Genomic DNA, 15,758 nt, shown 5'->3' with positions numbered 1-15,758 from the left:
TAGTGAGATATCTTGCAGAGGGATGCAGCACTCTTAAAATTGCAAAGCTTCTGAAGCGTGATCATCGAACAATCAAGCGTTTCATTCAAAATAGTCAACAGGGTCGCAAGAAGCGTGTGGAGAAACCAAGGCGCAAAATAACTGCCCATGAACTGAGAAAAGTCAAGCGTGCAGCTGCCAAGATGCCACTTGCCACCAGTTTGGCCATATTTCAGAGCTGCAACATCACTGGAGTGCCCAAAAGCACAAGGTGTGCAATACTCAGAGACATGGCCAAGGTAAGAAAGGCTGAAAGACGACCACCACTGAACAAGACACACAAGCTGAAACGTCAAGACTGGGCCAAGAAATATCTCAAGACTGATTTTTCTAAGGTTTTATGGACTGATGAAATGAGAGTGAGTCTTGATCGGCCAGATGGATGGGCCCGTGGCTGGATTGGTAAAGGGCAGAGAGCTCCAGTCCGACTCAGACGCCAGCAAGGTGGAGGTGGAGTACTGGTTTGGGCTGGTATCATCAAAGATGAGCTTGTGGGGCCTTTTCGGGTTGAGGATGGAGTCAAGCTCAACTCCCAGTCCTACTGCCAGTTTCTGGAAGACACCTTCTTCAAGCAGTGGTACAGGAAGAAGTCTGCATCCTTCAAGAAAAACATGATTTTCATGCAGGACAATGCTCCATCACACGCGTCCAAGTACTCCACAGCGTGGCTGGCAAGAAAGGGTATAAAAGAAGGAAATCTAATGACATGGCCTCCTTGTTCACCTGATCTGAACCCCATTGAGAACCTGTGGTCCATCATCAAATGTGAGATTTACAAGGAGGGAAAACAGTACACCTCTCTGAACAGTGTCTGGGAGGCTGTGGTTGCTGCTGCACGCAATGTTGATGGTGAACAGATCAAAACACTGACAGAATCCATGGATGGCAGGCTTTTGAGTGTCCTTGCAAAGAAAGGTGGCTATATTGGTCACTGATTTGTTTTTGTTATGTTTTTGAATGCCAGAAATGTATATTTGTGAATGTTGAGATGTTATATTGGTTTCACTGGTAAAAATAAATAATTGAAATGGGTATATATTTGTTTTTTGTTAAGTTGCCTAATAATTATGCACAGTAATAGTCACCTGCACACAGATATCCCCCTAAAATAGCTATAACTAAAAACAAACTAAAAACTACTTCCAAAAATATTCAGCTTTGATATTAATGAGTTTTTTGGGTTCATTGAGAACATGGTTGTTGTTCAATAATAAAATTAATCCTCAAAAATACAACTTGCCTAATAATTCTGCACTCCCTGTATATTGCTCAAAAAAATAAAGGGAACACTTAAACAACACAATGTACTGTATTTAATAGTAGGATGTCTTATCTTGTGTCCCCTTCGAATTTCAGAAGGGTATGGCTGACTGATGAGAACAAATGAGTTTGAAATGGCCATATCAGCCTCCCTTTAATTCTTTGTTAGCAATCCAAAAAACTTCCTGCAATAAATTTAAAACAAAGTAGTTTGTATCTTATGTAAAGCTACTCATGTCTGTATGTGCATATTATGATAATAAACTATAATACCTCCAAAACCAAAGGATGAAATATTTGGTCAGCTCAATCCCACAAATGGGGCCAATATTACACAAGATGAAGTGACACCGGTGAGGAAGTAATAATCTCAAATTCTTTATATAAACTTTTAAGGTTGTCTTAAGGTGCAATCCTAAATTTCACAAAAAAATGCTGACTGGAAATCATTACATATAAATAAAACTTGTCAGCAGAATTGAAAAATGTAATCTAAAGGGGGGGAAAAAGGAGTGGACAGAGGAGGCGGCAATAAAAGGAATGAGTTGCATGCATCCAGACCCCAGCAAGACTAAGGTGACATCTGCATACCACCACAAAGATGTATATAATCCCAAATAATTTTCAATTTACTAAATCCCGTGAAGACATACATACATATACATACATGTTCTCTCTCTCTCTCTCTCTCTCTCTCTCTCTCTCTCTCTCTCTCTCTCTCTCTCTCTCTCTCTCTCTCTCTCCCTCCCTCCCTCCCTCCCTCCCTCTCTCTCTCTCTCTCTCTGTGTGTGTGTGTGTTCTGAGAAAGCAGGGACTTGGATTTCAGACAGATTGCTATTAAATCAGCCAGGATTGGGCCATTTTACCTATTAGATTTGGATTGACATACATATATATCGTATATACTTGAGTATAAGCCGACTCGAGTATAAGCCGAGACCCCTAATTTTACCCCAAAAAACTGGAAAAAAGTTATTGACTCGAGTATAAGCCGAGGCTGGGAAATGCAGCAGCTGGAGGCTGGATCCCCCGAAAGACGTCTCTGCTGAGATGAGAGAACGGGGTGGCAAGCCGCCGAGAGAATGGGGCGGTGGAGTGCTCCGCCGAGAGAATGGGGCAGCTTGCTGTTCTCTCAGTGCAGCACGGCAGAGGCTGGATCTCGCGAAAGAAGTCTCTGCCGAGAGAATGGGCGGCAAGCCTCCACCACCCCATTCTCTCAGCGGAGCGCTCCACCGCCCCATTCTCTCGGCAGCTTGCCACCCCGTTCTCTCATCTCAGCAGAGACGTCTTTCGGGAGATCCAGCCGCTGCCGTGCTGCACCGAGAAAACAGCAAGCCGCCTCATTCTCTCGGCGGAGCACTCCACCGCCCCATTCTCTCGGCGGCTTGCCACCCCGTTCTCTCATCTCGGTGGAGACTTCTTTTGGGGGATCCAGCCTCTGTCGCCCCCTTTTCTCAGCTGGGCTCTGCCGAGACGAGAGAATGGGGCAGCAAGCCGCTGAGAGAATGGGGCAGTGGAGCGCTCCGCCAAGAGAATGGGGTGGCTTGCTGTTGGCGCGGTGCGGCGTGGCAGAGGCTGGATCCCCCGAAAGAAGTCTCTGCCGAGAGAATGGGTGGCAAGCCTCCACCATCCCATTCTCTCGGCGGAGCGCTCCACCGCCCCATTCTCTCGTTTCAGCAGAGACTTCTTTCGGGGGATGCAGCCTCTGCCGCCCCCTTCTCTCAGCTGCCTGGGCAGCTGAGAGAAGGGGGCGGCAGAGGCTGCATCCCCCGAAAGAAGTCTCCGCCGAGAAAATGGGCGGCAAGCCTCCACCGCCCCATACTTCGCGGAGCGCTCCAACGCCTCATTGTCTCGTCTCAGCGGAGACTTCTTTTGGGGGATCCAGCCTCTGTCACCCCCTTCTCTCAGCTGGGCAGCTGAGAGAAGGGGGCGGCAGAGGCTGGATCCCCCAAAAGAAGTCTTCGCCGAGAAAATGGGCGGCAAGCTTCCACCGCCCCATACTTCGCGGAGCGCTCCAACGCCTCATTCTCTCGTCTCAGCAGAGACTTCTTTCGGGGGATCCAGCCTCTGTCACCCCCTTCTCTCAGCTGGGCAGCTGAGAGAAGGGGGCGGCAGAGGCTGGATCCCCCGAAAGAAGTCTTCGCTGAGAAAATGGGCGGCAAGTTTCCACTGCCCCATACTTCGCGGAGCGCTCCAACGCCTCATTCCCTCGTCTCAGCGGAGACTTCTTTCGGGGGATCCAGCCTCTGTCACCCCCTTCTCTCAGCTGGGCAGCTGAGAGAAGGGGGCGGCAGAGGCTGGATCCCCCGAAAGAAGTCTTCGCCGAGAAAATGGGTGGCAAGCTTCCACCGCCCCATTCTCTCAGCGGAGGCTTGCAGAGATGGCGGCGGAGCTGCGCATGCAGCTCTCCAAACCGCCGCCGCCCGTTTGGAGAGCTGCTGCCTTCGTCCATGTTTGACGAAAGCAGCAGCTCTCCAAACTGGGGGGTGGAAGTTCTTTTTTTTTGTTGTTCACTTGAGTATAAGCCGAAGTGGATTTTTCAGCCCAAAAAGTGGGCTGAAAAATTTGGCTTATACTCAAGTATATACGGTATATAGAATCTGTCAAAGGTTCATTCAACATTCTAGCTTTTGTGGGTTTTTGAAGACTGCCCAGCATCTCAGCTACTATATACAGTATATCACTAGAATAGAGCATGGGTGGGTAACTATGGCAACTTTTACCACCTGAGGATTTCAACTCCCAGAATTCTTGAACAGAACAAGTAAGGTTGGGGTTTTTTTATGAACTGAAAAAGTATGTGAGAAAACTGAGAATATGAATAAGAGAAAACACATCGCCTCCTGAGGTTTTTAGATATTGCCGAGTTTAAATGGGCAACAGCATTTGAATACTATCCTGCGTTTACACAGAGTTCTAAGTTCCAAGAACTGCAAATTCCCTTGAAAGAAATTGCAGAGTCCTATGAAGTAATTTGGAACAAATGGCTGGAGCCGTAATTTCCTTATATTATAGGATTATACATATGCGTGGTTTCTCATTTAAAAAAAAATAATGGTTTTGCTTTTGTAATTTTCTTATTCTTTTTTTTAATTGTACATTATTCTGAAAGCTTCAAGGATTTTTTTTTAAAACAAAAAACAAATGTCTGAATATTTAGAGAGTTTAATTTTGCCTTCTTATAAATACAAGGTTTTGTTATGGATATTTTCTTGTATTACCAAATAAACAACCATCATGTGGATTCAAGGAAACCAAGAAAGAAGTCTTTTGAAATACATGTTAACAGCAGGAGTGTTCCTGTATTGTTCCTTAACAGAATGCCATTCAAAATTAAGACAAAGAATAAAAGACTAACTATAGACTAACCAGAGCCAGCTCAGCATGGAAGAGGGCTGAATCGGTTAGCCCTTCCTCCTCAAAGGACTGGGCAGTGTAGAAAAAGGAATCTTCCTTAGCAGAAACATAGCCCTCTTCTGATGAAAGCTGCAGAAAAAATGAAGCTCTTGAGTTGGATGATGGCCAGTGAACAGAACATGCCATGTAGGTAAATACCAAGAAATTTTAAATGAATATAAAGATCAGAAAAAAAGGATATCTAGAAATCATATTATAGCCGTCAAACCATGAAATGATTTATAGGGTTGGGGGGAAAAAAGAAAGAAAAATGAGATGGAAATAATCATGAGTAAGCACCACATGGTTATGTACCTATGTGCTGATATTTGAAATGTTCCCCCAGACCAGATGATAAATTCTGTCTCTCTCCTTATATTTCCACTGCCTGATTTCCAATGCAGTTAAGCCTCACAAACTAGATTAAACTAGATTTAAGTCTATCCAGTCTTACCAAGTTTAAATTATACTTAGTTCCTAAACACAACACATTAAGTTCCACTGAAATCAGTAGCACTTCTTCTTGTGATAATCATGTTTGGAGCAGACTGAAAATCACATTTGTTTTAAATTTTTTACCTGTCTGGCTGGTGAATTTCATAGTAAGTCACTGGGAGACAACAGCTTTCACAATCTTGCCATGAATGTTGAACCCAATTACAATATGAATGATTTTATTTAGAAATTGTTCATTCCAATACAACTAAAATATATTCCTTATTGACATCATAATAAAAGTACATTACCTAGATCCTTTTCTGTTGGGTTTAAGGTTGGACTATGGAATTGAGATAGCATTGGTCATAGTTGTTGAAGAGACTGGTAAACTCAGAATATGGATTATGTATCTATCCAGGCCTTGATCATACAGACCTTTTTTTTATAAAAAGTTTATTTTTATTTTTTCCAACTCTCCCCCATATATATCGACAAATATACCATAATATTTTATCAAGTATTAACCTACATTCTTTTTACATTCTTGTCTATCAAATACTCTTAATAACATAAATACATACACATACATTTTGATGTTGCTCGTCCATTTCCCCTTTCACTGTATCCACACTCCTTCTCTCTCTTCCCTCTTCTCTAACTTCTTTTCCCCTTTCTTCTCTTTCTTTCCTACTTCCTTTTTCTTCCTCTCCTCTCCTCTTTCCTTCATCGCTCCCCTCCCCTTCAATACCTCCTGAATCAGGTTGGGCTGATAATGAAGGGTGGTGGGCACAGTAGCTTTCCTCCTTCCCCTAAGGTTGGTTCTAGCTAGAGTTGGTACAGAATAAAAGTCCAGCCCATGCTTTTTCTTCCTGCATTTATTTAGCATCTTCATGAAAGCTCTGAGTAACTTGGAAGAACATTTATTTGTCCATATAAGTAACTATCATTAATATGCTGTACATCTCTGCCCTACCTGTCACTTGGATAACTTAACATTCCCCCAGTGGTTGGTGTGCAATTTGAAGGTCCTTTTGGACTCATAGATCCTGCTCAAAGAGCAGGTGGCAGCCATGACCAGGAGGGCCTTAGCACAAGTCTATCCATCACGCCAGTTTAGCCGCCTAGATCAGGAGACTATCAAAGTCACTCATGCCTTAATTATTTATCTGGATTACTGCAACAGGCTATAAATGGGACTGCTCTTGAAGACCATTCAGAAGTGGCCACTTATTGAGGATGCAAGGACACATGTGTCCAGGTACAGTTTAAGGAACAAGTATCACCCATAAAGCTCTGGGTGAGACAAGACAGGATAGTTATGAGTCTACCTGCTTGTGATAGTTTCTGCCAGTGGTTTTTTTGTGAAAGAAAAAGGTGCCGGAACTCGCACATGTCATACAACCTGCCTTGCCTACCCTACAAGGTTCCATCCAAAAAAGGTGCCGGAACTCCATTCTGAGCGTTCTATGACAAAAAAAGCCCTGGTTTCTGCCCATTCCGCCAGACCTGAGGGGTCCCTTTTATCAAACTGAATGATGTGATCGAACCCAGGACATGTGCTTTCTGTATCACAATGCCTGTCCTATGGAATAGCCTCCTCTCTGAGCCTGGAATGGTCCCCTTCTCCTAGCCTTCTAGAAGGCATTGGAAGAGCTAGCTTTTTCTCTCAAACACTGGTGCCAGAATGTGAGAGAAGCCCAACATATATATATATATTCCATTCTGCATGTTTTAAGATAGGTTTTATGGTAAAAATTTTGCTTGCAGCCTCAGTCACATTGTACTAGATTGCTTTTATTTTAGCTGAATTACATTTTCCATATGATATGGTTAACTGATCAGAGCCATTAGAGTGAGGTGGCCGCATAACGTAATTCTTTAAATAAATAAATAATCGTCATGCCTACAATAACTAATATCTCTGGCAAGCAATAATTGTGAAAAAAATGTTTTGACTGCATTTAATTATCAGAGAAATGGGCTATAGATATGTAAAATGATTTATACCCAGAATTAGAAAGAAACATTCCCTTCCTTTGCTTAGAACACTTCTTGGGTTCTTCTGTCAAAGCAGCAATTCAGTGGGCAACCCCAAAGCCCTCGGTGGCCACTGAATCATTTTTATGCGATCCTCAGAACCCCTAAAGCCACTGCTGTTGAAACGCGATGGCAATGTTTCCAATTTCCGAATGAAAAATACAGGCAAACTTTAACAATACTTCTGAGCTTACACTAACAATAAACAAGCAGCCAAAAAAAGAGACACCCTCTCCCCATCTCATCCTACAAACCTTAGTCCCAGCTGTATTTGTGATGAGACTCATTTACTTTGTAGTGTTCAGTACTCTTCTGCACTACCAAGTACAGCCCTAGGTTATCAAACACTTGCACGCCTCTGTGCAAAGATGGCACAGCAACCGGGATTCAGCCAGAAAAAGGTGGATATGAATGTCAAACTCTTCCAGAAAACAGCCCCCAAACCAGCAACAAAACTTATTGCCTTGCTGATTCAAGGAATAAGTGAAAGCATTACTCCCAAATTCTCAGTTCTGTTCACTATGGATAAAATGCTGCCAGTTAGGGATAGGAAATTTACAGATTATGCATAGAATTGGGTTTTGTAACATACAATTTTTGCATGTATGCAACTGTGTGAAATAAATCTGCAAAATATTACTATATAGGTACCAAAGTTCCTGAGATATACACAGTAGATAATTAATATATTCAATATTTCAGTGTAGGTATAGCCATTTTTTTGCTTATGCTATTTAGAACAAATCAAAACATTATAGTTTGGGGTGTTTAAAATATTCTTACTCTAGGTTTCTGGAAGCACCAAGTGTCTACTCTCTGTTTGAAATTACTGTACTGAAAGTAACTGATTCCCAAGCTAAACTTAGTACTTTGGGTCAGAATAAGTTTTTTATTGAGTAACTGCAAATGAAGAATAGTTTGAAGATTCATTGCAGTTATTCAATAAAAACTTAATAGTTTTGTAGAACAAAGTGATGGTGGGCAGGTTCCCAGAGCTTTATTATTCTCTTGATGACAATTGTATAAAATGAGAGATTTTGCAAAGGGCAATTTGCAGGTAGAAATCGAAAACGGCCTTTTTTTTTAACTCACAACAAATGTTCAGTTCACCCATTCCTGATGAAGAAAGTCCTACGTCATTAAATACCCCAGGAGTTTATTTGCAATATACAAAATCCCACTATATTATAAAGCAAGAATTCTTACAGGCAATGGCTTGGCAACTCCTATTCGCACCATTCCCAGAGGTGCACCTTTCAGGGCCTGCACAGCTTCCTCCAGACTACCATTTTCCAAGGTGGCCTCATTGACAAACATAAGCCTGTCTCCTGGCAGGAGCCTGCCATCTTGCTCAGCCACACCCCCAGGAACAAGAGAGCGGATCACGATCACTGTATTTGCGGGGTCCACTGGGTCCTTGTTGAAGGAGAAGAGAGGGGAACATGAGGGGGGGGGGAAATGTCAGCATGTATTTTTATTTACTTTGTGTTTATTTATTTATTCATTTCCTCAGCGCCCAACTCGACCAAGGAACTCTGGGCAGCCTACCACTTTAAAATTCGAAAAAAGTAATTAAAACCACTTAAAAAACATTCAAACTACAAAAACATCCACCAAAATAAGTAAGCACAAACAGCAGCTGTGATGATTAATCTGCTGATAGTAAAAAGCCAAGCAATAAGGCCCTTTACACATTCTGAGCACCATGCCCAGGTACATAGCCAGTTTTTTTAAAAGCTTTGTGAAAGGCCAACAGGGTAGGGGCTATCCTAATGTTCAGGGGGGGGGTATTCCATAAGTCAGGGGCTACAGCAGAAAAAGCCTTTCTTCTAGTTAAGACATGTCAAACACAAGGCCCGGGGGTCAGATCCGGCCCGCGAAGTGGTTTCATGCGGCCCGTGAAGCCATCCTGGAAACAGTGAGGGAACGGCCCCCACTGCCTTGGCCCTGGCCCAGAGACCCTCCTCCTGCCAGAGACCCTCAGATCTGTCCCACTCCTGCCCAGGCCCCCATAGGCACCCTTGATGCCAACGATGTAGAGCTGGCCACGCCCACCCAGTAGGCCACACCCACCCTGGCCATACCCACCCGGCCCCCTGAGGGCAACCGCAATGCTGATGCGGCCCTCAATGAAATTGAGTTTGACACCCCTGTTCTAGTTCCTGGTAGCCGGCTCTCTTTGGCTGATAGGATCTGGAGCATGCCCGATCTATTGGATCTGAACAGAGATTTCAAACAATGGCATGGGTTGTTTTTTTTCCCCTGATCCTGCTTGCTTATAGAAAGATTCAGTTGTCAAGCCACCACTTATGAAGAATTAAAACCTAATTATACATTATATAATCTTGCAGAAAGACCACAGGAAGCAAAATTAAAATCAAGTTCTAGAATATAAATAAATTCTTTGCATAAAGATGGAATTAGCAAACACATTTCAAAATCTGCTCCACATTTAAAATCTCCTCAAATTAGTGCAAAAAAAGAGTTGAAAACCTGGTAGTATTGCACTGCTAGACATGTCTTTTTTTAAAAAAAAAAACTACAAAAGTACCTACTAATAAATACTATTACTTCTATTGCTTTCATTATAATAATTGCAGTAATAATGCATCTTGCTTGTGATAATGCACAGCACAGTCCCAATATTAATATTTTATGTTTGTGTTATTATCGGATCCATGGAATAAGTACTACTGTAAGATTATTTCTCTTCAAATTTCAGTTTCTCCTTAAAGAGAAAGACTGAGAAATATAATAGAACATTAATGAAAGGTGACTTCTTAGTCATACCATGCCTTTTCTCATCTAAGAGATCAGAAAATATCCCCAATTGAAGATGAGTACCTTGCAGAAGTGTGAAGTTTTTGAAACGTATAAAGTAAGTTTGACAAGTTTATTTAATGATGTAATTCTACTGGAATGTTTCATTTTTAAGGAGTTATTGGATACAATGCATAAAGTACATTCTTATATTAGGAAACTCAGAAATTACCTGATAATCCAATATGCTGAAGCCAAGACCTCTGCTCCCCTTCTCCAGCTCAATTTGTTGTATTTCTGTCTCCCACATTGCCAGAGGAGATCCTTGTACCTCTTCAGTATTCTGACTTAGGTTAGCTATTTCCAGCTTAGCATCCTCTGTCTCTGAAGCACCAAGGAGTCCACCAAGGTCTATATGAGACTGGAAAGTTAAATATGGTTACTTTTTAAAATAAAGCTAAGGAAAATTTAAATACAGATTGTCAATGGAACTGGAATAAATGGGAACTGCTATTTAAAGAGTCTAAAACTTATCTATTTTTTAAGTGAATGTTTAATTAAAGTTTTACAAAACACATAAAAACACACGCTAGTTTTGTTTTTTTAAGCGAAGCTAGATTCGCGTAATGACCACGATTCACTTAACAACTGCAATGTCGGAAGAAAGGAAGGAAGGAAAAATGTACAAAGAAAGGAAAAAGCAAAAAAGAGAGAAACTTCCAATTTCCTTTGCAGCAAATATAAGCACATTTACAAAATTCTCTTACTCCATGATTACAAATAAAAACCTTAGCTTTTTCTATATTTGGTTTTTTCTAATCATCAAAAAAACCATAAATCTTAAGTATATTTTTATGTTTTATGTTTCATGCATAAAACAGATTTCCAGTCAACTGTAATTGTGGACAGTTTTTTTCCTTAAAGAGGTTGATTTAATAATATCCACAAGCTCTATCATTTAAGAGTGTAAACTTTATGTACAGATGTCTAAACATATATGAAATGTTTAAATGACCATAAAACTTGACCAAAACTACATGAAAAATTAAAAAAGGCTTTTAAATTAGATTTCCTCAACCCAATTCTAGCCATCTGATCAAACTGTATCAAGTGGGGAAAAATCTTTATTTATCTTATTACCTTACTCCATATTTATTTGTTTAATTTATATAGCCACCAATCTCACAAATAAGAGAGATTCTGGGTGGCATACAACAAAACTAAACCAATAAATATCTAAAATCATTAAAGCATTTAAAAAACAATAAAGCAGATAAAACTAAATAAATGAAGGTTAACAGTAATGGAGCCACTTCAGCAGTTCAAATCTTTTCTTTGAATTCTCTACTGCAAGGAAGAATGGGGGTCTGCGAAGTTTGTCCTTCAGCGTATAAATCTTTATGTTGAATTACCTGCTCTAACATGTGGTTCTCATCCAATGCTGTCTCAATCACAGGTGGAACTGCACGACAACAGACCATTCTTACATTGATCGGAAGCTCTTTTAGAATATTGACAACATCCTTGTGATTCTCTCCAAGCAAAGATTCTCCATTTACCTGTCAATGAAAATAAGGATATTTACAGAAATAAAGAAAAGTCAAGAGAGCAAGAAGGAAATACATATATTTTCACATTGAACATAGGATTAACTAAAGTTATCATATTAAAAAAGATACCACCGGGTTTCTCCACATTACAGGTGGTCCTCAATCACTTTTTGCGAACTTCTGACAATCAAAACCAATGGGGAAACCAGTTTCACTTAACCACCATGTTACTAACTTACCAACTGCTGTGATTCGCTTAACTGTGGCAAGAAAAGTTGTAAAATGGGACAAAACTCACTTAACAAATGTTTCACTTAGCAACAGAAATTTTGGAGTCAATTGCCATCGTTAAGTTGAAGACTACCTGCACAGAGACCATAAAGTTAGAAGAAATAATACAGGGAGTCCTGGACTTACAACCATTCGTTTAGTGAACATTCAAAGTTTCAACAGAACTGGAAAAACAAAATGACCCAAGGGCTGGTTTTCACACTTGAGACTGCTGCAATAACCCCATGGTCATGTGCTCAAAATCTGGACACTTTAGCAACTGGCATGCATTTATCATGTGATCACCATTTGTGAACCTTCCTAGACAGCTTCTGACAAGCAAAGTCACTGGGGACAAGCCAGATTCACTTAATGACCACATGATTCACTCAGCAACTGCAATGATTCGCTTTAAAGCCTTGGCAAAAAAGTCATAAAATGGGGCAAAAATCACTGCGTAATCTCCTTACTTAGCAACAGAAGCTTTGGGCTTAGTTGTGGCCATAAGTGTAACTTTGGCTGTCATTTAGAAAATGATTTTAAAAGTGAGTATTTATATAATCACTACCTTAGAACATACTAGCATATTCTAAATTTATACAGGGTATCTATGTCTTTCACAAATATATGAATATAGGTAGTCTTTGTCCTACAGCAATTTTTTTAGTGACCATTCAATGTTTCACTGGCACTGAAAAAACTGATTTATGACTAGCCCTTCCACTTACAACTGTTGTAGCAGCCCCAAGGTCACATGATCAAAATTTGGGAGTTGGCAATCGGCATGTAATTATGATAGTTGCAGGTCCTGGGGTCATGTGATCACCATTTGCAACGTTCCCACCTGCCTTCCGACAAGTAGAGTCAATAGGGAAAGCCGGATTCACTTAACAACCGCATGATTCACTTAACAACTGTACTGGTTCACTTAAAAGCCACACCAACACTGGCTGCAACTCACTAACTGTCTTGGTTGTCAGTGGAACTCTGTTCCCAATTATTGCTGTAAGTCAAGGACTGGACTGGACTCCATGCTAAGGAAATATTAAAAGTGAAAAAATCCCTCTGAATATCTTTTAAGAGAGCAGTGGTATAAGAAAGATTAATTCATACTTCTAGTAATTCATCTCCACTGAACAATTTGCCACATCGTCCAACTGGCCCTTCAGGCAAAACAGACCGAATAAAATGATGTCCTGCTGTAGCTTCTAAGCTAATCCCCAGTCCGCTGCTTTCACTAAACTTGTTCACATCCGCCACCTAGAAAGAAGAAAAATAAGAATCTTCTTCGTAACCAACAAACCAGTTGCTTAGAAAATTGCACCAAGAGAGATCCTATACAAAGGACCAGTAAATTTAAAAGCTGCTTTGCTACAGGTGCTCTACTTCTTAAGCTACCGGCTCATTCCTTTCAAACAACATCCATGTTCATTGATTTCTCACATCAAAACAAGATGGAATGACAATGTGAGCTGAAAAGGAGCATCCAGCTGTAACATCCCTTTTCCCATTTGCAAAGGGGTAACAGATGCTGGTAGCTACAGCTGTCCCGGAGATGAAAGGTAGTCAGAGAGTCACAAATAAATGGAACAAATGAAACTATCAAAGGCTCCACACTTCTCATTACACCAGCTTTTGTGACCACCATGGAACAATAGTTAGCAAATACAGTATTCGGAAACAGCAATGTTTCCAATTTGAAGAAAAAGAACTGGATTCTATATCTGGCAATGCTTGTGGCCTCTGAAACAAGTCAAATGTTAACAGGACATGCACCTGGCAACATAATTCTCTATGGTTTACTAATCCCCAGGTGGGGAACAGTTAAAGAATAGGAACTGCATCTATGACTCTGCTACAGAATTCTATTCAAAACTTCCACATTCTTGCTACATCCTTGGACTACTGCACACAAAAGTAGTTGCTTATACGTTCTAAAATGTGCTAAAAGAAGGCTGGCTAGATTCTCAATGAGAAGTAAAGTGTTAGCTAGGAAAACAGCTTTTATATTGCATGAAAACACATTTTAAGGCCTGTAGACCAAAGGGTTACCAAGATGCTTCACATAAACCTTACTTTAAAAGAGTCAATTAGCAATCAATTTAAAAACAAATAATAAAAATAGAAGATCTGCAATTATTATCATAAATCGTTAAGAGGGAAGAAAAACAAACCAGATACAAAAAGTGAAAATGCAAACAATATGTTAAAATGCCAGTAAAAGTGGGGCAAACAGGTTTCCTTTAAAAAAATCAAGACCATCCAGCAATGATACTAGGGGTCACCAGCAGCAATATGAGAAAATATAGGCCCTAATTGTTAAATTTTGTATTACTTACCTGAATCTGAAAGCAGGCCAACATTAAAATTAGTGGCATTTATTTCTGGTAGATGAGTGTGAGATTAAACGAGAGAAGCCTTTTATTCTGAATATCAGCTATGTGCAAGAAATCTTCCTAAGTAAGGATTGCTAAATGTTGTATGTTGAAAGTGGGTAGATTTCCTAACAAGCTACATTGTTTTGCTTTCCAAATGTAAATTTCAGAACTCAACTGTAGCTCTACCCACATTTGAGAGATGTCATCAAGCAAAAATGCTACCCCAAGAAATGAAACTATGCACTGTTGACAACAAGGAGAATCAAAATATATAATGGACTCCAAGTTACTAAACAAATGCAAAAAAAGCTGTCAATACTTACTGATTAAATTAGTGAAAACTCCAGAGAAAACATTATTTGATAAACTATTTGATCAAATTTAGGATTCATTTTCTGACTTCCTCAGATTATATAAAAGTTTTGTTTTACAATATTTTTAGACTTTAAAAAACAATGCCCCTCCAAAGGAAGAACAGAGATAAAGTGCTTATTTTTTTTAATAGTAAGCAGTGAGTCCACCTACCACAACTTCATAATTTTTCCCCAAAATCTTCTGCCATTTGTTCAGCAATATTTCTTCTTCTAGGGATGTTGGCTGAATGTCTGCAAGATGTGACAATTATCCTAAGCAAAACTATGGCATTCTTATCTTTAGGTAGAAAATGAATTGCATTAGAATTTGTAAATGGGCATTTGATTTATTTAAAATGAGAAAAGAAAGTACTTTTCAATACATAGCATTTTAAGTATCTAAACATGGAAAGGGGGGGGAAGGAGTTACAACCGACATTTAGGTTTTTTAAAAGCCTTTTAAAGCTAGCTGATTTCACTTGGGTTAAGTCACAAAAAGAACAGTTCATTTTTAAACTGATTTTTTTAACCAATCTTTTATCACATGTACCTTAATAAACTGTGAGCACTGTCCGGTCTATTTGAAATTAAATCAGCATAAGAATCAAACTATTCAATTTAGGCTTGCATTACTCAAGAACTTCCTTTTATCTCTCTTCCAAAGAATTCTAATTGTCCTGGTCTAGCTTCTTGAATAAGTGGATCTCTGTCTGGCTACACTCTGCTGCACCTTCTCCATTCTGTGAATGCGGAAATCACAGGCATGTTCTTCTCTTTCTTTGGCACAACTGTTCTCTGAAATGCTCATGCTGTTTATTCATCATCACTGTCTTAAACCCTTGCACTCTACAAATGTATGCAAAACAGGTTTTCATGAATGAAGCAATAACAATAAAAATAAGAACTAAAATTCAAAAGATAATGCAGAAAGCACTGCTAAGCTTATGGGTGGTTGTTTCCCAATTCTTAAAAATAATTAAAAGTCTTTTATTTTTTTTACTTGTAAAACTATAGCTATCATTTCATAGTTCTCTCCAACAGGAGTGCACTAGTAAATAACATGATGTATTCAGATTTATTAAAATCAATTGCAAACATTTTTCAGTATACAATATTCCTTTCACATTTATTCAGAGGTTATGTCACATCAGGTTAAAAGAAACTTATTCTGAGGTGGGAGCATTTAGCATTGTAGTGATTTTGATATTAATTTGCTTATATCTCAAAGTTTATATATGCAAATAAATACATTATTTAATATTTAAGAACTCAAGAAA

At 39.8% G+C, this 15,758-nt stretch overlaps 1 protein-coding gene across 1 annotated transcript in view; it reads right to left on the bottom strand.

Annotated features, from left to right (window-relative positions):
* Nucleotides 1-15,758, bottom strand: part of MPDZ (multiple PDZ domain crumbs cell polarity complex component) — a gene marked incomplete at its 5' end in the record, with an annotated part of 144,346 nt that overhangs the window by 54,104 nt on the left and 74,484 nt on the right. The window contains 6 exons of the mRNA XM_083351159.1: nucleotides 4,669-4,785; nucleotides 8,377-8,586; nucleotides 10,163-10,351; nucleotides 11,343-11,489; nucleotides 12,864-13,010; nucleotides 14,654-14,733. Coding sequence (XP_083207285.1) covers nucleotides 4,669-4,785; nucleotides 8,377-8,586; nucleotides 10,163-10,351; nucleotides 11,343-11,489; nucleotides 12,864-13,010; nucleotides 14,654-14,733 — 890 coding nt within the window. The remainder of the gene's footprint in view (nucleotides 1-4,668; nucleotides 4,786-8,376; nucleotides 8,587-10,162; nucleotides 10,352-11,342; nucleotides 11,490-12,863; nucleotides 13,011-14,653; nucleotides 14,734-15,758) is intronic.

This window comes from Vipera ursinii (assembly GCF_947247035.1).
Source record: "Vipera ursinii genome assembly, chromosome: 2".
NCBI classification, from domain to species: Eukaryota; Metazoa; Chordata; class Lepidosauria; order Squamata; family Viperidae; genus Vipera; species Vipera ursinii.
This window is presented reverse-complemented; position numbering and strand designations above follow the sequence as displayed.